The sequence below is a fragment of the Moschus berezovskii genome, chromosome 22, assembly GCF_049115385.1.
Source record: "Moschus berezovskii isolate FMDL1 chromosome 22, NW_MosBer_1.0, whole genome shotgun sequence".
NCBI classification, from domain to species: Eukaryota; Metazoa; Chordata; class Mammalia; order Artiodactyla; family Moschidae; genus Moschus; species Moschus berezovskii.
Window position 1 is genome coordinate 52,971,777 of NC_142481.1, and position 23,965 is coordinate 52,995,741.

The window sequence follows — 23,965 nt, forward strand, 5'->3', positions numbered from 1 at the left end:
GAGGAAACAGTCTTAGATGAGGTGTTTAACTATAAATAGAACTGAAATGACGTAGGACCCAGTGGTGCCCTCCATGGTACAAACCCTTTCTGTGTGTATCATTTCTTATTTGTAAGAAATAGGCTTCATTCAGCCCTCTTGACCTTCCCTGAGTTCCAAAGGGCAGATTTAGATAGGTGCCTATCAGGGAAGGGAAAGAAAGTGTGTTGCCAAGCTCCTCTGTTCATGGAATTCTCCAGGCAAGAATGCTGGAATATGTAGCCATTCCCTTCTCCAGGAGATCTTCCTGACCCAGGGATTGAACCTGGGTCTCCTGCATTTCAGGCAGATTCTTTATCATCTGAGCCACCTGGGAAGCCCAGGGGATGCAGAAACAAGCAAGGAACAGCCAAGAAACAATAGTGCAGACTTGGGGTAGGGTCCTGGTTTCCCCTCAAACAATATCTTTGGGTTCTTCTGCAGAAACTAAGGCCCCCACCCAGGTGGATAACTTCAGGCTGAACACAAGATTCCTGGAGCATCACCCTGTTACCTCACCACCAACCAATCAGAAGAAAGTCACACCTCCTGCAGCCTTCACCTAAATTTTGCCTATGAGAATTCTCCTAACAACCATCAGTGAGTTCAGATTTCTCTGAGCATGAGCCACCTATTTACCTTGTTTGGCCCTACAATTAATCTTTCTCTGCTTCAAACTCTGACATTTTGCTTTGTTTGACCTCACTGCGTCGGGCACACAAACTTGCCTTTGGTAATAGTATCTCTCTGGTTGCTCGGTCTGGTGAGAGAGAGAAACACAAGCCCAGGGAGGGACAGTCCTCGTTCAGAGGCACAGTGCCTTATCTTTTCCTTCATTTCCATCAACAGGGCTTTGTGAAGAACACACCCATACTGACTAGGCCACATGCTGGCTTACATCGCTCTACTTCTGAGTTAAATGCTCCAAGGCTTAAAGCTCAGTTCTGCCCCCGCCCCCTACAAGAGAGTTAATTTTTCTGTTTCTTCATCTCCAATCATGATTTATGAGCTGCATCTCCATCATGGCCGTGAAGACACATCAAAGCCCAAGAGCTCTGCATGATGCCTGGTCCATGATAAGCGCTTTATAAGGGGTGGAAATTACCATGATCATTCTGGGTTCTCCAAACAGACAAACATTTTTTGACTAACTGGGTTGTGACATGGATTGTTTCTTTCCAATTTAAGATGCTTTCTTTTCACAGAGGTTTAAAAAATAATAAAAGTGTAATTACCATTGGGTAGGTAAAACTATGCTATGCTTGCTCTATGATTAAATAAGAGTGTCTTGCATATAAGTTAGTGTTGCTGCTATTTGCAGTATTGATATATTAGTTATACAATAATTTTTAATTTATCAGCATGTGCAGGTTCTGGGGAGGGCTGCTGCTGCTGCTAAGTCGCTCAGTCGTGTCCGACTCTGTGCAACCCCATAGACGGCAGCCCACCAGGCTCCCATTCCTGGGATTCTCCAGGCAAGAATACTGGAGTGGGTTGCCATTTCCTTCTCCAATGCATGAAAGTGAAAAGTGAAAGTGCAGTTGCTCAGTCGTGTCCGACTCTTAGCGACCTCATGGACTGCAGCCTACCAGGCTCCTCCGTCCATGGGATTTTCTAGGCAAGAGTACTGGGGTGGGGTGCCATTGTCTGGAGAGGGCAGCTTCCCAGGAAAGAAGAGGGGCACCTGACCACATTGCCCCCACTGCAGGTGGTCCAGGGACTGGGACTCTGAACTTCCACTGCAGGGGTAAGGGTTCAATCCCTGGTCGGGGAACTAAGACCTCCCACATGTTATGCCATGCAGACAAAAAAGAAAAGAAAAAAAAATGGTGCTTTTCCAAAACTGCTGCCATTTTACTGGTGGTGGCAAAGCAAGTTAGATAAAGAGTAAAGAAAGCTTTGCATGCAGAGCCCTGGCCACCTACAGGCTTGAATATATTTTATATTAAGATTTTTAAAAAGGGGGAAAGGATAGACAGTACACACAGGACCCTAGGCTGAATTCTTTCAGAATTTGGCTCATGTAGTCAGTTCCCTGAGTCTGTTTTCCTGGGGCTGTTATGTTAGCATTCTCTAGAGAATGGAATGAATAGAAAAGTATGTGTGTATATATATACAGAGAGAGACATTTATCTGAAGAAATTGGCTCATTCAATTACAGAGACTGGCAAGCCCCAAATCCGCAGGATTGACTGGCAGGCTGGATACCCTGAGAAGAGCCAGTGTTGCAGTTCAGGTCTGAAGACTGTCTGCTGGCAGAATTCCCTCTTGCTCTGGGGAGGTTGGTCTCTGTGCTAGTCAGGCCTTCACCTCATTGAAGGCCCACCCACATAATGGAGAGCCTCCTGCTATACCCAAAGTTCACCAATTTAAGTGTTCATGTCATCCAAATAACACTTTGACAGAAACAGAGTAATGTTTGACTAAATATCTGGGCACTGTTACCCAGCCAAGTTGACACATATAATTAACCATCACATATGCATTAACCAGACCAAGATTCTAGATATACAAAACTGAGAGCCAGACCTTAAAACATAGTAACCACATCATGCCACTGTCCTCCATGAGGAATCCTATGGAGGATTCTTTGACATCTCTGTGACATGGGTGATGGGAATATCACCAAATCTTTGTCAGAGTTGATGAGACACAGAAATCTTTTAGCTTCCTGTTTCCTAAAAGGTATTATGATGACATAAAATCTCTGTAGTTACTTTTGTTTACTTTTTAAATTTTTTATTTATTTTGGCTGTTTTGGGTATTTTTGATGTATGGGCTTTTCTCTAGTTGCGGTGAGTAGGGGCTATTCTTCTTTGGGGTGTATGGGCTTCTCATTTGTGATGGCTTCTCTTGTTGCAGAGCACAGGCTCTGGGGTGTGTGGGGTTCAGTACGTGCGGCTCCCAGACTCTAGAACACAAGCTCAATAGTTATGGTACTTGGGCTTTGTTGCTCCAAGGCATCTGGGATCGTCCCGGATTAGGGGTTGAACCCATGTCTTTTACATTGGCAGGTGGATTCTTTACCACTGAGTCACCAGGGAAGCCCTCTATAGCTATTAGCAAGGAGGGGGCCCCAGGCACAAACAAGCTTGAGAAACCTTGGGTTAACCAAAGCTGTGTTACTCAGTTGTGTCCAACTGTTTGCGACCCCATGGACTATAGCCTGCCAGGCTTCTCTGTCCATGGGTTTCTCCAGGCAAGGATACTGGAGTGGGTTACCATGCTCTTCTCCAGGGGATCTTCCTGACCCAGGGATGGAACCTGGGTCTCCTGTATTGCAGGCAGACTCTTTACCATCTGAGCCACTAGGGAAGGGTCCTAACCAACGTTAGGTAGGTGTCTTTAATGGGACTTTCAGAGGCTATAATATACAAATGTGTAGTCTGCTGTGAGTCTCCAAGAGGAAGATCTCACCTCAGAGCTCCCTAAACATTTCCTGACCAGAGTTCCTCTGGGGCAGCTGCATAGGAGACAAGAGTGAGGCAGGTCACACTCTGAGGGACATCTCATCCACAGTGTAAGGAACTGAGAGTTAAGAGATAAAATCTCTTGTCCAGGTGGCATGTTTCAGAGTGAAAGCAAAAAACCACATTCTTGAAGCACAGCCCTGAGCTCCGTCCATGTGGCCGAGGTGAGATCTAGTCCCTGTTCTAAAAGCAGGAGACACCAAGCACAGACTTGTTTGAGGCTAATTAGTTAGGAAGATCAGACTGGAATCCTGGTCTCTTGAATTTCAGTCTGGAACAAAAAAAGAAAGCCCACAGCATTGAGACACTTAGAACTGCAGACAGGAGTGATATTTTTAGTGCCTTTAGGTGACCCCTGGGAAGATGAATCACTGCTATGGCACGCCTGGTCAAAAGATTCCACTTGAGCCAAGCATGAAGTCCCAGCGCCAGCGGATGCTGGAGACGATTCAAAGGGTCGGGCCACACTCTAGGACTTCCTGCCTCCCATCAACAGGAAGTGTACAGATGAGGTTCACTTTTTTGGGATGCAGCAGGTGTGTGGCCCTGCAGAGGTTTGCTCGGAGACCTCGCCAGCCTTCTCGAGCCCAAGTCTTTGGCTACACCCGGGCGGAGTTGGACTTTAACCAGAGGGATGCCCCACGGTTCAGGTTTGGTCAGTGCAAATCAGGCACAGTTGTTGGGGATCTGGGAGACTCGTAGCTCAGGAAAGCCTGCAGGGGCAGAAAGGAGACAGAACCATCTAGAGAGCAATGATCCTCAGTCGAGCTTGCCTTAGACTCCCTAGGAGAGTTCATGAAAACACACATTGCTGGGCTCCACCCCAGGAGTGGCTGAGTCAGCGGAGAATGGGCCTGAGAATCTGCATTCCCAAGTTTCCTGGGATGCAGATGCTGCTGATCCAAGAACCACTGTTTGAGGACTGCTGCTCTAGAGTGCCCTCTGAAGGATACCCCGAGGTCTGCACACATCGAATTGCTCCCTTGGCAGGCCTGAAATCAAGGCTGCTGCTGCTGCTGCTGCTAAGTCGCTTCAGTCGTGTCCAACTCTGTGCAACCCCATAGATGGCAGCCCACCAGGCTCCCCTGTCCCTGGGATTCTCCAAGGAAGAATACTGGAGTGGGTTGCCACTACCATTTTTTAAAAAATTCTTTTTAAAAGAATGCTTACCCGTTAAAAAATATTTATTTTTTGCTGCACTGGGTCTTCAATGCTGCACAGGCTTTCTCTAGTTCCATGGAGCTAGTCTCAGGTGTGGTGTTCCAGCTCCTCATTGTAGAACTCAGGCTTTAGGGCTTGCAGGCTCAGTAGTTGTGGCGCACGGGCTTAGTGGCCCCGTGGCATGTGGAATCCTCCCAGATCAGAGACGGAACCTGTGTCTCCTGTGTTGGGAGCTCAGAGACTTAACCACTGGACCACCAGGGAAGTCCTATTCTTACTTTTTTAGAACCCCAATTTTAGAACCCAAGGAGGGGGGTTTCCAGTCTGAATCTCAACCTGTAGTTATCTGGGAGACCAATACACAAAACTCAGAGAATGGGGTGAATTACTATTTTCATTTTTTAATAAAAATATTTATTTATTAACTTGGCCATGCTGGATCTTAGTTGCAGCATACAAACTTCTTAGTTGCAGCTTGTGGGATGTAGTTCCCTGACCAGGGATCAAACCTGGGCCCCCTGCATTAGGAGCTGAGTCTTAGCCACTGGAGTGCCAGGAAAGTCTCTGGGGAAAGTATTGCTTTGATATTTTAAACAAGTGGATTGAGATATAATTCATACATCATACAATTCAATGACTTCTCATACAGTCATAGACATGTGCAACCACAAACACTGTCAGTTTTAGGGTATCTTCATTACCACAGAAGAAACACATATCCTTCAACTCCTGCACCCCTATCTTCTCTCGTAACACGCCTCCCCTAGCCCTAAGCAAACACTATCCCACTCTCTGTCTCTAAATTTGCCTATTCTGACCACTGCATGTGAATGGAATCACACAATATGGTGTCCTGTGTGCCTGGCTCCTTCAACTCAGCATAGTATTTTCAAGGTTTCATCCATGCTGTCACCAGGGTCATGCTTCACTCCTGTTCGTGGTTGAGTAATATTCCATTCCCTGGTATTTGCATCCCAGCAGTGCCTTCTGGGGGCGTAACATCCCATGCAGGGAATGTACATGGTGGCCATTTTCAAGCAGTTGAAAGAGCTGGGTGTGAGCTGGCCAACTTAGGTTAAAATCCAGCTCCAGGAGTAGCAGATGCCTCTGGGGTCCAACACAGACCCTCTGCCCTCCTCTGATTCTGCTTCAGGGCTGGCCACATGGTGACAAGATGCCCCTGCATCACACATGGTGCCTCTTTCTGCCCCAAGGGAGGAGGGTGGGAGCTCTCTGAACAGCCAGCTCTGTGAGCAGGGCAGCCCTGGAGTGGATGTCACCAGGGCCTCTGGGAGCTCCCACCCTCCTTCCTTGGCAGAAGATGTGTGAGGACACACCGACTGCTGTGGGACTTTCCAATTCATTGATACCCCTCGAAAAAGGTGCCATCTCTGTCACCCCTCAACCTCCAACCTAGGGCATCTTTGCTTTTGCCCCCATGTAGGATCTTAATTCCCCAACCAGGGATCAAACCCATGCCCCCTGCACTGGGAGTTCAGAGTCTTAACCATGGGACTACCAGGGAAGTCCACGGGGGTCGCTTGTGATGCCCTCAAGGAGCAGGATTGGGACACTTGCTCTGGGAGACTTTGGCTTCCAGATAAGAAACTTGGTAAAGAAAGACCTGGAAAGAGATGGCAGATTCTTGGTGGCTCAGACAGTAAAGAATCTGCCTGCAATGCAGGAGATACAAGTTCGATCCCTGGGTTGGGAAGACCCCGTGGAGAAGGAAATGGCAACCCACTCCAGGATTCTTGCCTGGCGAATTCCATGGACAGAGGAGCCTGGTAGGCTACAGCCCACGGGTTGCAAAGAGTCTGCCAAGACTGAGTGACTAACCCTACTACTTTGGGGGAGAGGGAGAGACCGGTGGGATCGGGGGAGTGGAGCAGAGGGAAAGAAATGTAGGGGGCCCAGCTGTCTCAGGCCCTGACACGTAGTGCGTCTCGGGGAGCTCCTATCTGGCTGTGACTCTGAGACCCAGGAGAGTGCTATTTCCATCAGCCCAGTCAACCCTCAGATTCGTCACCAAAAATAACTGCTATGGCTTTAAGCCACGGCTTGGGGTGACTCACTACTCAGTCATAGATAAAGCACCCTGTGAGCAGCTTTCCCTCCTTCCTGGTCTCGCTTGGCTTCCTGGGCTGTGAGGTCAGCTCCCCAGGTCAGCCACCTGCCTCCAAGTCCTTGTCTAAGGTTCTCTGTCCATTCAAGAGGACCCAAATGGACATGGACCTTCTGGGGAGGTGAGGTAGTTCAATGTGGGTAATGTAATTAGCCCAAGCTTTGGGTGCCTCATCTGGAAAATGGAAGGCGTCTCATTTCAAACCTAAGATTCTTCTGGAAATAAAAGAATCCAAGAGAATTTACCATCTGTTAGTTGGTATCCCATCTGGGGCAGCTCAGTGGCTCAGAGGCAAATCTGAGGCAGGTTGTTCCCACCATTCTTCCAAAGCTGAATTACCAAAGGCTCAGGGAAGCAACGCCAACCACGGTGTCTGGGCTTGTCTGCTTGCTGGTGGTGGCCTTGAAACCCCTGCAGGGCATCAGAGCTATCTATCTGCCTCTTCTTGGGCCCTAAGGGCAGTAAAGGGACTCTGTTCTTACAGAAATGCTACTGTATCTTTCTGATAAAGAGAACCCATTGCTTGTTTTTCTTTTCTAATCAGATTATCCCAACTGACACAAATTTAAGCAAATAGTTTCATTTCAGGTCACAGGGCTTAGGGCTGTCATCAAGGAACTGAGTGAAACTTCTGGTAAAATATAGCAATTAGGAGCATAGTGAGAATGCTGTGACTGGGAATGCCCTCACCTCCCATGACACCAAAAGGCAGTCTGGTTAATTTCCAAATTATATTTGGGCTCAACATGCAAAGGGGCTCTTTTTCATTTGGGCAGAGAAAACAGGACTGAAGATTACTACAATAACCACACAAGACTAAGGCTTTAATTATAAAATAAGCCATACCCTAGCAGGCAAATCATTTTTAATGTGTTTCGAGAATTGAATACTTTATGGAGTTACAAACAGAAGGAGAAAAAAATTCAACATGCAGGAAATTAATTAAGAAGAGATAAGAAACAGAAAAGTTTTGGGTATCATACAGTTATAATACAAAAGCAACAAATGAAAAAAATAGCACACACATGTTAACCAGCTTCAGTAACATTAGCAGCCAGAACATACCCAATTAATTATTAATACTTAATCATCAAAGGTCTAATTCTGCAAGGGAGCTGGTAGTAATGATGGAATTCAGTTGATCCAAAGGACTTTTTCCTTCCATCACAAGCAAACCTATAGAGACAGCTCAAGTAACTTGGAAAAGTAGAGTTCCCTGTCTCAAAGAAAACTGACATAGGAAGGTTTTTCTCCTCCGGACCCCTCCGCCAAATTCGTACATTCATTAATTCTTCTAAGGCAACCAAAATACAATTTCTTGAGACCACCAAACCGAACACCCTGCAAAGCCAAAAATCCTACCCATGTAAAAAGGAAAAAAAAAAGATGAGCGATCTCCAATACTCTGTAAAGTGCAGGATGGTTTAGGTTACAGCTTTTGTTGGATTTCATGTTACTGTGTCTTTATAAAAAAAGGGTGGATGGACAAGAGTGACTCAAGACCCAGCCAGGCCCTGGGATCTTTTCAACTCTGCACACTCTGTTGAGGTAGGAGCTTTGAAAGAAATGTTCAACGTCTCAGGGTGTTGGAGTGTCCTCATCACACACCACTGCCCTTTTGCTCAGCTGGGGGCCCAAGACAGTCACACTCCTGGGCCATGCGTGACCTCATACAACTCAAAAGCATGGGTCAGATCACAGCCATGGCAGAGCGTCATGGCCATGGGAGGCAGCTGTGACAAGTCCCTGGCACTGACCTTGGAAGGGGTGGTGGTGGGGAGATGGAAAATGAAAACCCTGGCAGGCAACTACAAAATGGTTATTAGCAAATGGTATCAAAAAGTATCAAAACATTTCAAAAAACTTTAAAAACTTCCAGGCTTGGCGGACACAGGGGACAGGCTCTCCAGGCACCTGGAGAGTGGCCCTACACTTCAGAGGTTTATCCCGGAGGTCGGGGACATGGCCCCTTCCCCTCTGAAGATGCTCAGAATCCATGGAGACAGCAAGGATGTCCATGCCCCTCCAGGTTCGGGAACAGGGGTCTCAGATTGTAACCAGAAGACCTGAGAGCCAGGAGCTCAGTGAGATGCTGGCCGAGGCGCATGCCATGGAGGAAAGGGTATGAGGAGGAGGCGGCTGCTACAAGGGGTGGGGGTGGAGTCCTTTCACTTCCTACATGGCTGCCTGTCACCCAGAGGTCCCTACTGGCTTAGGGGCCAGGCCCTTAATTCACCTGAACTCAAGAGTGGGACCCTAGACCTGCGAGGGACGCCACTTCCCTTGGGCATCTGGGTTGCCATCCAACACTGAATACCCTTTAGGGTTGACTTCTGCAGTTTCCACTAAGTCACCATGTGGCCAACTTATGATTTAAGGGGCAAAGGGAAGGGCATTCAGAATAGAAATACACACATGCAGTTTTCTGCTCAGATTAAGACCTAGAAAGACCTAGACCTGGCAGTCTAGATTTCTAAAAGCAGCAGAATGTTAGAAATACAGATTGAGCCATACACACAAGCAAGGTGCTAAGATAATCTCTGTATATTTTAAAAAGCAGACAGACCACTGTAAGTAACAAGGATTCTTCAGCTTTACTACTCTGCTTTCTTTCTGTCATTACATTAACGTCTTAAGCAAACAGGGTTCCAACCCAACAGGGTTCCTCCTCGGGTGAGGATCAAATTCAAAACCTACCACTCATACAAAGTTAAAACTCTAGTTCTTTAAAAGAAAAAAAAAAAAAAAACACAGAACCTGAATAAACCCCCATCATTCTGAAAGATCAAAATAAGACAATCAAGGTGTTGTCAAAGTTCAGGGCGAACAGCTGGGAGCGCTGAGCTTGACAACACGACAGGGAGAGCTGCTGTTTCTGTCTCAACGTGGCAGCCAGGAGACCCCAAGCCTTTGTCACTGCAGCTGGAAATCATATTATCATGATTCTGCAGTTCGAAGGGCTGCCTGCTAAGTGTGCCCCAAAGCTCTGCCCACCTGGGTTACAGACAGCTTTCCTCCAGTCTTAGTTGGATTGCACAGCACACTGGTTTCCACCTTAAAAGCACAGACAGCAGAAACCTGCCACGGTCCCACCACTGCACTCTCCCGCACCCAGGCAGACACTGCCCCCGGGGTCACAAAGCTCCTCTCCATGGACCCCAAAGAGCTCGGAAGAACCTTTCTTAGCACAGTGGAGCCACCACCAACTATTTGAAGTGGGTCTCCAAGAAGAAGTTTTCCTCATCAACCCTACCTTTAAAAGAACACTCACGCCTCAATCATATCAGATTCTAAGGTGCACAGATCACAAACATCCTTCATAACGGCAAGAGAGACATCAAGGCACAAGAAAATCTGAATGGAAGCCAGCAGCACCACCTTAATGTCAAAAGCACAACAGCTAGCTTAGGCTAAAAATTCACAGCTGTCCTCCTCCCGAGGTCAAAGCCTTCCTGCTCCTCAAAGCAAGCATGGTCTTTCTATGTGCTCAGCCCAATCTGCCCCTGGATTCTGGTTGAATGGCCACCTCTTTGGTCATGACCTGGGCTGAGCTGGGGAGAACAGACCACAGGTTTTGTGCCTTTCAGGGAATAATGAAACCTGCCTTGGAACAGGAGGAGGGTAAGCTCTCCCAAAGTTGGCAGTAGTGCTGTAACAGGGATTCCGTGGAGGGCTGGATTAAGTTTGAGATGAAAGAAGGATTTCAGCTTCAATGCAGTTTGGAGGTGCAGGGTTGATGGAGAGGTAACAGGTGACACAGGACTTCTCAGAACCTTTAATACACTGAAATGTTGTATTAAGGCGCTCCAAGAAGGTGGACAGTTTTTTGGTTTGATTATTTGTATGTGTTGCAGAACCTCTCAAGGGTTTGTAAGCCTTTAGCAACTTCTGGTAACCACAGGACCAGCGGGGGTGGTCACGCATCTCAGGAGGAGGTGCAGAATCCACCATCACAGCTCAGATAGACTGGTAGACCTCGACCCCTGAGAGGAGGCCTGGCCAGGATCTCACCCGTCCTTTAGGAAGTGGGAAGCAGCTCGAGACTTGTTGAAGAGCGTGCCCCCAGCACAGGACTCCTGGCAACGACCGGGCGGGATAGGATCTGGCGCCAGAGTTGGGGAGATGCTCTGACAGTCTCCTCTGGTCGGGGATCCACAGGCCCTCCCTCGTGTGGGAGCCTCCTGGGGCGTCCCAGAGCAGGGGTCATAGAACACAACAGCATGTTCTACCTGCTCCCTTCTTTCCTGAGTGATAAATGGAGATTCGCGGGGCTCAGTACATCAGTAATCTAAGAAACAGTGGGCTCCAGAAGAGACAATAAAAAGACCAAAGCACAAATTAGAGTAACGCTTACCAAGAGCATCATGCCTGTTTTCCCTTCTCCCTTGATTACCCGTTCCCTTTTAGAATTCGGGATGACAACCAACTGGGAGAAACGGTCACCTGAGGAAGAAAGCCCAGTGAGCAGACCTCCCTGGTGAGAAGCCCCACACCTCACCTGCCTGCCTGGGTCGCTGGTGACCCTCGGTCACTCTCCAGGAGTCTCTGTGCCCTGCTTGTAAAAAACCACCTCGCCAGTGATTCCCAAGTGTGGCTGATGCTCAGTCATTCCGAGGACAGTAGTTTTCAGTCCCCTCTCGGCCCCCCACCCCTAACATCACTCACTCCTGGTGGTTTAAGAATCAGTAATTCTGAGGTGGGGCCCAGGAACGTGGTTTTTGAAAAGCTCAGCCAGGTTTGGGGAGGCGTGAACTACGGGGCTTGCACTGTCGCACTGGAGCCCTTTGTTTCACTACAGAAACTGCTGCGTCACGCTTGCCCTGGCTGCTGTCAACGGACGGTCGGGGGGTGGGGGGCACCCACAGTGGTCGGTGACTTGGGAAGCAGTCCCGCACAGACGCAGGGACCGCTCCTGCCCTGGCCCCGAGTTAATGACTCAAGCAAGATGACACATCAAGTCATAGAGAATATTTAATCACTTACTGTGATACCACAGAAATACCAAGAATCATAAAAGCGAAAAAAGAAAAAAGCTGCTAGGTCGCACACAGTGGCGCCGGGGTTCTCCCGGTGGCTGCCGGCCCGCCGGGGTCACTGGCCTCGGTCCTGGGGCCTCTTGCCCTTGCCCTTCTTCTTCTTGTCCTCCAGCCGCGGCTTCAGGGCACACACGCAGGCCGACACGCCGGCGATGGCCTTGGGCAGCTCGGTGCCCTCGCTCCACTTGTCCCTGTCGCGGTCATAGACCTGCACGGCCTTGGAGAAGGCCGTGTTCTCCCAGCTGTAGCCCCCCAGGATGTAGATGCGGCCCTCCCACACGGCCACGCCCGACTCACTGTTGGCATGCAGCAGGGGCGCCACGCGTGTCCACTGGTTGCACTGCGGGCTGTAGGCCTCCACGCCCAGCACATCGAAGCGCTCCATGGACTCCAGGCTGTCATCGCTGCCGCCGATGGAGTAGATGCTGTCCCCCAGGCTGCACATGCTGTGCCAGCCGCGCGCCGTGCTCATGGGCCGCCGCTCCTCCCACACGTCCGTCCGGTGGTCGTAGCACAGCAGGTTCTTGCGGTAGGGGCCGATCTGGTAGTCGTGGCCCCCCGAGATGTACACAAAGTCCTTGTAGATGGTGCCCGCGTGGCCGTAGGTGAATCTGCGGAGGGCGAACGGACAGAGGGAGAGAGGAAGCTTAGGGCTCGCCTAGGACAAGGTCAAGACTTCCATGGTCGGCTTCCTCGGCCACAGTCATCTGGGTTTGGGTGATAAACTACCTGGGTTACAATCCACTCTGCTAGTTATTTTGGGGATCAAGGGACTCAACTCATCACGTGCAGCACAAGGCCCAGGCTGGCACATGGTCATCAGTAGCTACTATCACGAGTGTCTAATCATCTTATCCACAGGTGTCCAGGTAGGGCTTCCCTGGTGGCTCAGTGGAGGAGCTGGGATCCACACCGACGCTCACCCCATACCCTCTTCTAACTCCGAGGGACAACGTCCCCTAGACACTCAGACGTGTTCCACAGCAAGCCTGCTTCAGAGGGTGCCCTTGCAGGTTTGATCGCAGGGAGCTGGTCAGATAAACGACAGGCCCTTCTGCTAAGCCCATGATGATAACAAACGCAGTGAACGACACCTAGACAAGGTGAAATAGTCATGATGTCCCCTTCACAGATGAAGAAGCAGAGACAGCACGGGATGGGGACACCTACTCAAGTTAGAGGGAGCACAGGCAACCCCTACCCTCTGAACTCCTCTGGCCCAAAGCTGAGAGGTTTTCAGTGACTCTCTCACTCCCTGAACCCAGTACCCACTCCCGGAAACTCATGCAGTGAAGAGACTTGGAGACGGAGCACTCAGGCAGCCCAGAACAGGTGCCCTGACACATCACCACTATGCCCTCTGCTCCACACGCTGTTATTTACAAGCCAGGAGACTGCCTGGAATCGGAGGCCAAGATACCCAGAAAGGCAGGTGGGCTCAACTGCCATCCCAGAGCCTCGGCTTCTGTAGGTCTGCCCCCAAACCCCAATCACCTTGGCAGGCCAGCTACGTAGGACCAGGAGTCGGTCTTTGGGCTGTAGGTCTCTACCGAGGAGAGCGCTCCGTTCTCATTCCGGCCGCCGACGGCCACCAGCATGTCCTCGATGGAGGCCAGGTAGAAATCTACGCGGCGCTGGTTCATGGAGGCCACCTGTGGAGGCGACACGCCTGTACTTCCCCATTCCCACACCCGGGTCAGCATCAACATCCAGTACTGTGTCCCCAGCACGCTCCATGGAAGACACAGCCCAGGTGAGGCAGCGGCCACGTGGGTCTGGGGAAGGGAGTCAAACTGGAAGGAGAAAGGGGGGCCCTTTGGGTGGGACCCTCAAGAATCTCCATGAGGGGCATGGAGAATTCACCTCCCCAAACCTGTCTGGCCACACGTGGACTAGAATTCTGCAGGACACACTGCAGGTCCCAGCCGCTGATGGATTGGTTTCCTGAAATGTAAGTTCATCTTTCCCTTTGCCCCCCACAATCAGATATTTTAAAAATGAGTACTGAGTGCCATCTGTGTTGGTGGGCAGAAAGTGGCACTCAGCAGGAAATTAGCAACAGAAGACCCAAGCTTTTTTCTTTTTTAAAGACAAGCAGGACATTTGAATGAACACGGTCCCATAGCAGACTATATGGTTAGGCTGTCACCACTATGAAGGTCTGGAGGCCAGCCTTCAAGGCTGGGAGCTTCCTTCTCGTGGCAAGACTTACAAAGTGGTTGGTCTTAGATTTTCGAGAATAAAATCAAAAGGTCATCTGAGTCCCTTCTGGACCTTGAGCTCAGGAAACCACCAAGTTAGGTCAGGAGACTGAGATGTGAGTATAAAAACAGGGACAGACTCTCGTGGGTGGCGCTGGGGTTCTGGGGAAGAAAGGAGCACAACCCCGACCCCCCAACAATGTGAACTAAAACCATGACCCTGTGAGGCCCACGTTCCCCCTCATTTCCAGAGGGAGAAGCTGAGATTTGGAGCGGGCATGGAGCCAGCCTGAAATTTCTCCAAGCTGGGCCATGAACCTGGGTCTGATACCAAGACCCAGGCCCTTCCCAGAATTAGCCATCACACCTTACAAGGGGCCATAGCTCCTATGAGGCATGAGCCTTCGCATCCTCCCTGAAGTACCTCCAAACCCGTCCCAAAGAGGAGCTTGGCCGAGACTCCGAGACGTGGGGAGGCTGTCAGAAGTATGGGTCAAGTTGCCAGACCAGTGCCATCCAGGATGGTAGCCACTAGCCTTGAGTGGCCATTCACACTCAAGTTTAAACGCTTGAAAATGAAATAAAACTGAAAACTCAGTTCTTCAGCCACATTTCAAGCCCTCAACCGCCGCGCGTGGCTGGTGGCTACCGCTGGATGGCACAGACATAGAACTGTTCTGCGGGTGCAGAGTTCTATGGGGCAGCGGTGCTCTGGACATGGCCCATCACTGCAGAAGGTGGCCAGTCAGCCCTCACTGCCCCCAACCAGGCAGGGGGCTGTGATGGGGCTCGTCACTTTATCATCACAACTAATTCAGAAGCAGGATGGCCGTCCAGGCCTGAGAAAAGGGGGTTGGGGGGCAGTCAAGACTAAAGTTAAGGAGATCGAAAGTCCTCAAGAGTAAAGAAATAATCTGGCTTTAATCTCACCTTGATCCACTGTTTACAGCGGGGGTCATACCTATAAAGGAGATTGGAGGCTGCATCCCCTCCGTTGTCCCGCGAGAAGCTGCCGCCGGCGATGAAGATGAACCCCCCCAGCACGGCGACGCAGTGGTGGCTGCGCCGGGCTGGGAGGGGCGTCTCCTTGACCCACTGCTCGCTCTGGGCGTCCAGGTAGCAGGTGTCGTCGCTGAGCTCCAGACACCGCTCGGAGACCTCGCCGCCCACAAAGAGCAGGCGCTCCTGGGTGGTGCGGAGGGCCGTGCGCTTGGTCTGCATGACAGGCTGGGCCGCCAGGTTGTTGTGGTAGCACACGGCCTCCTCAATGAAGCCCTCGCAGTTGGCCTCGCGCGGCAGCAGCGAGCACACGGCGGGCTTGACACGGTGCAGCAGGTCGTTCTTGGGGATGAGGGGGAAGTGGATGTTCTCCAGCACCTGGTAGGCGTGGGCCTCGCGCTCGGGCTGCTGCGTCAGCCACTGCAGGGCGGCCTGCAGCAGGTCATGCTCGCACTCCCGCTGCACCTCGCTGCTGCCCAGGTAGGCGCACAGTTTCTGCATGGAGATGTTCTGCAGGAAGTCGGGCGTGAAGGACAGCGTGCCAAAGCGGCTGAGAATGAAGCCGTCGATGAAGGCGTCCAGCCGCTTGAGGCTGTAGATGGAGGCCAGCTCCTGCAGGTACAGGTAGTTGTCCTCGCTCACCTCCTGCTCCAGGTACTCGCAGCAGAAGTCCACTGCAGTCCAGATCTGCAGCAGGTGGGCCGTCTCCAGCACATAGTCGATGTTGCCGCCGTCCAGCACCAGCTCCCCGCCGTACAGGAAGTCCACCACGGCCTTGAGCCCGATGTAGGAGGCGCCGATCAGCTCCACCTCCTTCTGGAAGGCCTCGCGCATGCCCAGGGTGAACATGGAGTTGAAGTAGTCGCTGCACACGGCCAGCAGGTTGCGGTGGGCCGGCAGGCGCTGCTCGTCGGCCACCAGGACCACGTCGCAGAAGAGGCCGCGCAGGCGCTGCTCGTTCAGCCGCTGCAGCACTGTGCCCGCGTGCTCAGCCCGGCGGTACACCTGCAGTGGTGACAGCGCCTGTCGGGGGGTGCCGGGCCACCCAGCGCCACCCGACCAGCACTGAGCACACAGCACAATGAGAGAGGACGGGAGACAAAGTGCGCGAGCACCTCGCACAGAGGAAGGCTGTTGCACTGCGTGTGTGTGTGGCTAGGGTGTTTGCACTGGGCTTCCCTGGTGGCTGAGATTGTAATGAATCTTCCTGCAATGCGGGAGACCCAGGTTCAATCCCTGGGTTGGGAAGATCCCCTGGAGGAGGGCATGGCAACCCACTCCAGCATTCTTGCCTGGAGAATCCCACAGGTAGAGGAGCCTGGTGGGCTACAGTCCATGGGGTTGCAGAGAGTCAGACACGACTAAGCAACTTTCAGTTCCGTTCCCTTACAAATAAAATTTACTCAATCTTTCTTTTTTCCTTTCATTTTCCCCCTCTCCTCCTCCTCTATAAACATAATTCCCCAAAGTGTTCTTCATTTCCTCCTTTCGCATGTTTCCTTCTCAGCAAAGTGCGTGTCATGGCAGAGGTTTGCAAACGCTGTCCCGTGGGGAGAGTGAAGTTATGTGGGGTGGAGCCTCTCCAGTGGGATGGGAGTTGGTAGAGTCCCAGCTCTGCAGCCTCTGAGTCTCAATCAGCCTCTGAACCTCCATTCCTGGTCTCACAAGTGAGGCTGAGTGTGTTTATCACCCAGGTTTGTGGGGGTCATGAGACAGAACCTGGCACAGAGCTGGCCCCAGGGGAGCGGCAGCAGAGTCATCTGCTGGGCCCCTCAGTCCCCACGGAGGCACAGTGCCAACACTTAGGCTACAGAGACCATCCAGCAAGGTCATGGGGCCCAGTGACTAACGTGCCTGGGGAATCTTACTTTCAGAAACACAGCTTCAGCAGTCATGGCAAGGGTTAAAAGAAACGTATGTAAACTGCAGGAACACTGTGCTACACATCGCCCTGAACACGTGACTGCACGCTCTTGTTCGAGCATCATGGGAACCCTCCAAGGGAGCGGCAATTTTATTTCCAGATGAGGAAAAGTCAGGCTGAGAGAGACTATGAAATCTGTCCAAAATCCCACAGTGACTGAGAGGCAGGGCTGGGATTTGAACCTAGATCTGATTCCAGAGCCCAAACCTTTAATCACCACGCTACACAGGAATTAACAAATCAATTGATAGGCATAATTAATAGGAGTTAATTCAATACATTCAGGTTGGTGGACATTGACTGACTGCTGTCTGCCTGCCCTGGGCTTTTAAAGATACAAAAAAACTTAGACTTTAGATAACAGCTTCTAAATCCTAGACGGAGTAATCAGGATATTTCACACTGCTCTATTTACTCCCTATAAAAACAACGAGATTCAACATATGAGAAAACAGACCATTCAGAAACACCAGCAGGGCGATTCAAGGGTGATTGGGAAAAAGGGCTGGGCATTAAGTCTGGTGGGGGGAGCGGGTGATGAGGCTGGGCAGGTGCAAGCAGCTGGCTGACTTGCACACAGGTCCCTAGAGGTTACTTCTCAATGTGTGTTCTATGGCAGGGGCTTGGTTTTTCCTTCCCTTCCAAATCTGCTCTCTACCACCTCCAATGCACCAGTAACGGGCCACTTTATTTCCCTGTGGTCCTTCCTGTCCAGCCAGTTCCAACACCCATGGCTCCATCCATACGAGTCTCAGGCAACATCCTCACATTCTGAGGACAACATGCAGCCAATCCCTACAGCTCCCTTCTCTTCCAAGTCCACAGAGCCAGGCTCTCCTGCCTGACATTACAGGGTGGCTTCTTGGAGGTCCACACATAGATATTTCTGCCTATTCTGGTTATCCAGAGAGAGCTGGGCTGGTCTGATTTGGGCTTATAATTGAGCAGGAAAGGTCTGGGTTCCAGCACAAGATGGCTTGGGGCCCCTCTTGGGTGCAGACTGAAGTAAGGAAATAAAAAGACACCACAGGAGAGGGCTATCAAGTGACAGTGAAAGCTAGTGTCCTTGAGAAGCAAGTGAGGGGCCTCAGGTGGGCTCTGAGCCCACCCTGGTCTCCTGGTTGCTTATAAGCTGGCAGGGGCACTGGAACTATCACAGTTAAATAGGGGTACATATGCCTCTAGCTGCGGTGTGAAAAGGAAAAAGCCCTGGGGAGGGGCAAGGGTAAGGAGAGTCCCGGAGGACAGCTGCCACGGGGCCATCTGCTGCAGACAGCCAGGACAGAGATGGCTTCACTGCTTCTACAGCTGGGCCTCCAGGCCAAGTGGGCTCGTTCAGTTCTTACCTGGGTCTCTACCACAGCCTGTTTACAGCTGTTTAGTGTAGCAGCAGAGACAAGAACTAAAAACAGACAAACGTGACTTCCTGACTTTTAAAGGGTCATCAGTAACAGAGTTGCAGCACTTCACATAATTTAGAAACTCTGACCTTCGACTTTCTCCCATTACATTAACCCTGTTCATTCCTTCCTTACTTTAGCACCTTCATCAAAGGCTAGGCAAGGTGAAGAAAAACAGGTATTCAGGGTCCAATGATGGGCAGAAAGGAGCAGGTATGGGGTTGTTGTTTAGTTGTGAGGTCGTGTCTGACTCTGCCACCCCATAGACTGTAGCTCGCCAGGCTCCTCTGTCCATGGGATTTTCCAGGCAAGAATACTAGAATGGGTTGCCATTTCCTCCTCCAGGGGATCTTCCCAATCCAGGGATCAAACCTGTGCCTCCTGAATTGGCAGGTGGACTCTCTACCGTTGAGCCACCAGGGAACCTGAGGTATGGGATACCTTATACTAAAAAAGAATTCAGGGACTTTCCTGGTGGTCCAGTGGTTAGGACTCTTCGCTTCCACTGCCTGGGGTATGGGTTCAATCTCTGGTCGGGGGACTAAGGTCCCACAAGCCACGTGGCATGGCCAAAATAAATAAACACACATTAAAGAATAAAGAATTGAGCATCAAATTGAATTGACACATTTTTGAGTAGATAAATGAGCAGTGGCAGCCACAGAATGGAAGACTCCACTGATCTGAGACAGTCAGGGTGTATCACCACACGCAGTAACTGGGGTGACCCTCAGAAGCAGGGAAACGAGAGCAAGGAGCAGGCACACACACCCACCCCTGACTCCATTCATACAAGTTCAAGGGCAGGTGAAACTGCTGAAAGCTGGGAGAGTGGCTCTCCCGACTGCAGGGACCCAGAGGGGTCTGGTAATGTTCTTTTTAACTTATCCAGGTTTGGGCCACACAGGTGTGATGAATGTTTAGAAACTCAAGGGCAGGTTATGATCCGGGCACTTGTTAAGAATAAAATGTTAGGAACATAAATACAACGAACCAAGGAATAGAGAAGCCTATTCCTGAAAGCTTCAATTCAAAGAGAAACAGGCTCAGAATCTGGCTTGAAGGGATAAAGGTTTCTGGCGCTGTCGAACTTAGAAAGCTATGCTGTCTCAGCAGCCAAGCTCCGAAACAAAGTCCCTTTGAGAGCAGTGAGACCTTTCTGGGTTTTCACAGCAGATAAAGCCGGGCTTGGCAAGAACCTTCGCAGTCAGCTCAAATGGAAACAGGAGAGTTCTCAGGGGGACCAGCCTCTCCTGAAAATTACACCCCATTTTTCTTTTTCACACATCTGTTGAACCTCACTTCCTTTTTTTGTCCTCATCTATAAGTTGCTCGCAGCTCCCTTTATCTAAAATGGTATTTCTTTATCTTTGTTCATTTGTCCGCTTCTAAGATATTTTTTCCCTAATAGCTCGCTGTCATTTAAACACACAATATACAGTCTATATATCTGGGCACGTATTATTTTTTGGAAGAGTAAAATTCTTTCCACACCGCCAAGAACACATTGCAGTTCCTTGTGAGCAATGTCAGCCCCATGGAGAATGTATGATCTAGTCCAACCATGATATTTAATCGTCAAAAAAGGAGACTTTTAAAGAAAAGGACGCTATTGATATTTATAAAGAGACAGGTATAAATGTCTGTCCCACAAATTGGTCCCCTGAACCTTATCTACAGCTGCTATGGGGACAACGGCCACTCCAAGTCACCCGAGGAGTCTGCTAAAGGTTACAGATTACCAGGTCCTGCTCCCAGACTTTAATTTAGCAGGTCTGAGGTGGGGCTGCTCCCTCCCCCTTCCCAAGACGAGTCTGATGCAGTCAGTGTGACACAGGTAAGTAGCAGCACCCTGGGGACCCACCCTCACTCACTCCTAGGGTCCCAGAAAGTCACAACCAGGAAAGGCTCTAGCCCTTCACATCAGGTACGCCAAGTGCTGCCCCCACTATAAGGCTGGGGGTTGGCTTCTTGACAGACATCTTTGGAGCCTCAGGTGGATACAGGAATCCCATGGCACCACCCTATCCTGTACACCTCTCAGGGTCAAAGTGCAGGATAAAGGAGTCCAGTTGTGTTTCTAACATCCGCCACTCCCTTCAACCCCCCCCCCCCCCGCTCTGATTTTATGATTTTTCCACTCCTCGCCTGTGCCGCCTCTAGTCATCGTTAAGGAGATTAACACCAATGCCAAGAATAGAAAATCAGCCTGTACAATGAGAATAAGCTTGTTAGAAAAACCTCACGCTTCTTGGGCAATCGGCACAGTGACCCGTTCACAGACCTTTGAGGACTCGCTGATCTTGTACGGCCGAGACACTCGCGTCTGCCGGCTTCCCTCCATCATAAACGAGATTGCAGCCCTGCGACGAGAAGGGAGTTTCTGAGCATGTAGTAATAACTCGAGGTCATTCACAAATCGTAGGCTCTGCTGGCAGGTGTCAGTGACAGCAAGAGTGAAGGGAGGGAAGAGAGAGAGAACACTGTACTTCCAAGCACTCTGTCACGCTGAGTGCTGAAATCACTCGGGTGTTAAAATCAGTCAGAACACGCAGTAAGCATTCCCCTCTCACCTAAAGTCCCACCACATCTTGGCTCTAAGCTCGCCTACAAACACCTACCTTTGGATGTTTGATCAAAAGCACGTCTTTCCAATAGATCAAGACCACAATATCAACAGTTGTCATTTCAGAACCCAGACTATGACCCTGGGACCAAGTTAAGGGACTGACACCTGCTATCACATTGAACTTCCACACATCTTGACCAAGCTGATGTCATTTAACCCATTTCACAGATGAAGATGTTGAGCTCAAGGTCATAAAGCTAGTGAACGGCTGGGAATCAAGCCTGAATCTGTTCAGCTTCAAAACTGGACAGATACGGGCCCTTGAATGGGGCCTAGGCTTTGAAAGTCTCACCCTTGTAAAATTTTGTGACGTTCAGGATATGGTTCAGTGACGACTACCAAGTATATAATATGTTCTGGACACAGGCACTGTCTTGTTTTCTGTGTCTCACTGATTTAAGCCCCACAACATCACCAGGAGGCCAGCACTATTATTACCCTCAGTTTACAGAGGAGGAAGCTGACGCAGGGATGGGAAGGAACTTCCTCAGCTTCACACTCAGGAAGCAGCAGCAGGGTCAGGATTCCAAGGTAAGGAGGCTTGCATGCTCTCAACCCCACAGCTACAAACACCCACAGGCAGGAAACCTCTGTGAGAGAATGGGGGAGGGGATGGGGGTATGCCCTGCCTGGAACATCCAAGATAAACCTGAACAAGCAATTTAACCTTTCTACACACTTCATGGTGGCATCTATGCAAGGGCTGGTGTACCCACACCATAATAGGCTTCTTCCAGTTTTTGAAATGTCAAGCAACTCCCTAAGAGCACCAAGCCAGGCTCTGGGGGACCGCAGAGGATGAGAGCACCAGAGGAAAGATTAAGCCAGCAACATGGGCACAAGTCATATAGGGGGACATAAGGTTCACAGAGGGATCTATCCCTGCTATCCGAGTTGAGAGGAGTCAGTGTGTCACCTGCTGAATACACAGCTTTTGCTAATAAATAACAGTGCGACAAGGAGTCAGCACTCTGTTAAGATAATCAGGGAAACCAAGAGGGGCCTCCAGTGATGCGGGGGAGGGGGGGAGGCGATCCCGGTGCACTCTACCCTGCCAGTTTCCTGGGGGGAAGGAAGGGATAAGTAGGTTTCTCTTGGCAAATCAGCAGCTTTGTGACAAAGACCAGCTGCAGCCCTCGCCCCAATCCTTTCTGGCCGCCCCTAGGATGCTGGGGGGTCAGAGACTGAAGGGAAGGACACCAGCATCCATCCTACTCTTCACCCCTGACTTCCTTGTTCCACCTTCACCCTCCGAGACAGGTGTCACCGCCGCTCCTGATGCCCAGGCTCAGGTGGCCGTGGGGCCCGCCCAAGGTCACCCGCAGCAGACGGTCTCCATCACCCTAGGCAGCCAGCCCGGTCTCAGGTCTGCCTTCAGTGCTAAAAGCTTTGTTTTCTAGGCCAACGTTTCTAGAGAGAGTTTTCCCCAGGCGGAGGCTCCCTTTTGTCTGCGGGCAAGCGGTTCGGGGGCCCAGCTGCTCCAGGAGTGTGGGTGTCAGCTGCCTCCTGTGCTTTCTGCAAGCAGGTGAGGGGTCAAGGCCATCAGCAGGGACGGTGGCGATACCCAGTGAGGCGTTGAGCGGTCTTTTTACTAAACACAGAACAGAGGCCACGTCCGGGCGGCCGGCAGGGTCCCCAGGGAGCCCGGGTTTCAGCCCTGAAACCTGCCGGACCGCGGCGCTCGGGGGCTGGGGAAACCGCGTCGTGGAGGTGGAGGTGGACCCGGACGGCCGCCCGCACTCACCGGTCCCGGCTCTCGGCCGTCGCCGCCGTGGCTTCCTCGGACCCGGCACCGCTAGGCGGAACCTCCGGCACAACGGCCGCCCGGGCGGGCTCCCGCCGGCCGCGAGGCGGGGGAGGACGCGGAGCGGGGAGGCGCCCGGAGAGGGCGCCGGCGGCGGGAGGCGGGGACGCTCGCCCACCGGGGCCGCGAGCCGCCGCGCAGGCCGCACCTGTCCCACCTGCGGGGGCGGCGGCCCCCTCCCCAGCCCCGAGCCTCGGGGCCCGCCCCTCGCCCGCGGGCCTCACCGGCGCTCCGCCGAGCACAAAGGGCTCCCGCGGGCGGAACCGCGGCGCCGGCGACCCTCCCGAAGCAGGCCCGCCCCCCGCCCCGGCCCCCGGACGGCGCGCGGCTCCCGGCCCGGCCCGCGCAGGAGCGGGGCGCGCGCGGAGGCCCACCTGGGAGGGCGCGCTACTGGCACGGCGCGGGGACCCCCGGCGGCGGGGCCGAGCGGGCGGGGCGGCGGGGCCGGAGCGCCGGAGCCCGCGGGCCGGCCGGGAGCGCGGCCATGGCTCCGCCAGGAAGTGCGAGGCCTAGGGCGGAGGCGCGCGCGGCCAATGGCGGCGGCCGGGAGCGGGGGGGCGCAGGCGGCGCGGGGGCGGGGCCTGCGGGGCGGGGCCTGCGCCGGGGGCGGGGCCTGCGCGGGGTCCGGGCCTACGTGGAGTCCTCGCCCGCCTCTCGGCCCGCACACCCTCGACCCTGGGACTCGCTCGCGGCCCCGGCGGGCCACTCAAGAGTCAAGAACCGCGACCTGCCTCCTGGGTGTCGACCGCCGTCCCAGGCGCAGGGACACGGAGTGGACCGGACAGGCGAGGTCCTGGGCCTGGGGGACCTGAGTGCTGGGAGGGGGCATCGCGGGGGCACCTTCGCACCTTCACCCTCTTGCAGCCTTAGTTCGGCCGGCCCCATTGCGTTCACTTACAGCGAGGCCTTCGCTGGCCCCCTGTGTTAAAGTCACCGTTCCTCTCTTGACTACCAGTCAGCTCTGTGCTTCAGTTCAGTTCAGTTCAGTCCAGTCGCTCAGTCGTGTCCGACTCTTTGCGACCCCATGAATCACAGCACGCCAGGCCTCCCTGTCCATCACCAACTCCCGGAGTTCACTCAAACTCACCTCCATCGGGTCGGTGATGCCATCCAGCCATCTCATTCTCTGTCGTCCCCTTCTCCTCCTGTCCCCAGTCCTTCCCAGCATCAGAGTCTTTTCCAGTGAGTCAACTTGTCG

The 23,965-nt window shown here is 52.1% G+C and overlaps 1 protein-coding gene across 4 annotated transcripts; it reads right to left on the reverse strand.

Annotated features, from left to right (window-relative positions):
- Positions 1 to 6,526: 6,526 nt before the first annotated feature.
- Positions 6,527 to 23,274, reverse strand: KLHL36 (kelch like family member 36). 4 transcript variants are annotated; one of them, XM_055413026.2, is made up of 6 exons: positions 22,708 to 22,840; positions 20,619 to 20,697; positions 14,942 to 16,015; positions 13,305 to 13,462; positions 12,108 to 12,421; positions 6,527 to 11,217 (listed from the first exon to the last, which is right to left on the reverse strand). In XM_055413026.2, the coding sequence occupies exons 2-6, from the start codon at positions 20,679 to 20,681 to the stop codon at positions 11,063 to 11,065; spliced, it is 1,764 nt and encodes a 587-aa protein (XP_055269001.1). In that variant the 5' UTR covers positions 20,682 to 20,697; positions 22,708 to 22,840; the 3' UTR covers positions 6,527 to 11,062. The 4 variants fall into 4 exon arrangements, with proteins under 4 accessions (XP_055269001.1, XP_088686788.1, XP_055269000.1 ...); XM_088830662.1 differs by lacking the exon at positions 6,527 to 11,217 and adding an exon at positions 11,733 to 12,001; XM_055413025.2 differs by lacking the exons at positions 6,527 to 11,217; positions 22,708 to 22,840 and adding an exon at positions 23,142 to 23,274 and having other exon boundaries at positions 11,733 to 12,421.
- Positions 23,275 to 23,965: the final 691 nt, after the last annotated feature.

What these genes read in the sequence shown, in the direction of transcription:
- KLHL36 (XM_055413025.2), bottom strand. Translation starts at nt 20,681, where the DNA reads ATGATGGAGGGAAGCCGGCAGACGCGAGTGTCTCGGCCGTACAAGATC. An exon ending in GCTGTAAACAGTGGATCAAG is followed by an intron (nt 13,463 to 14,941) that starts GTGAGATTAAAG and finishes TCGCCTCCACAG; the next exon opens with GTGGCCTCCATGAACCAGCG. An exon ending in TACGTAGCTGGCCTGCCAAG is followed by an intron (nt 12,422 to 13,304) that starts GTGATTGGGGTT and finishes CGCCCTCCGCAG; the next exon opens with ATTCACCTACGGCCACGCGG.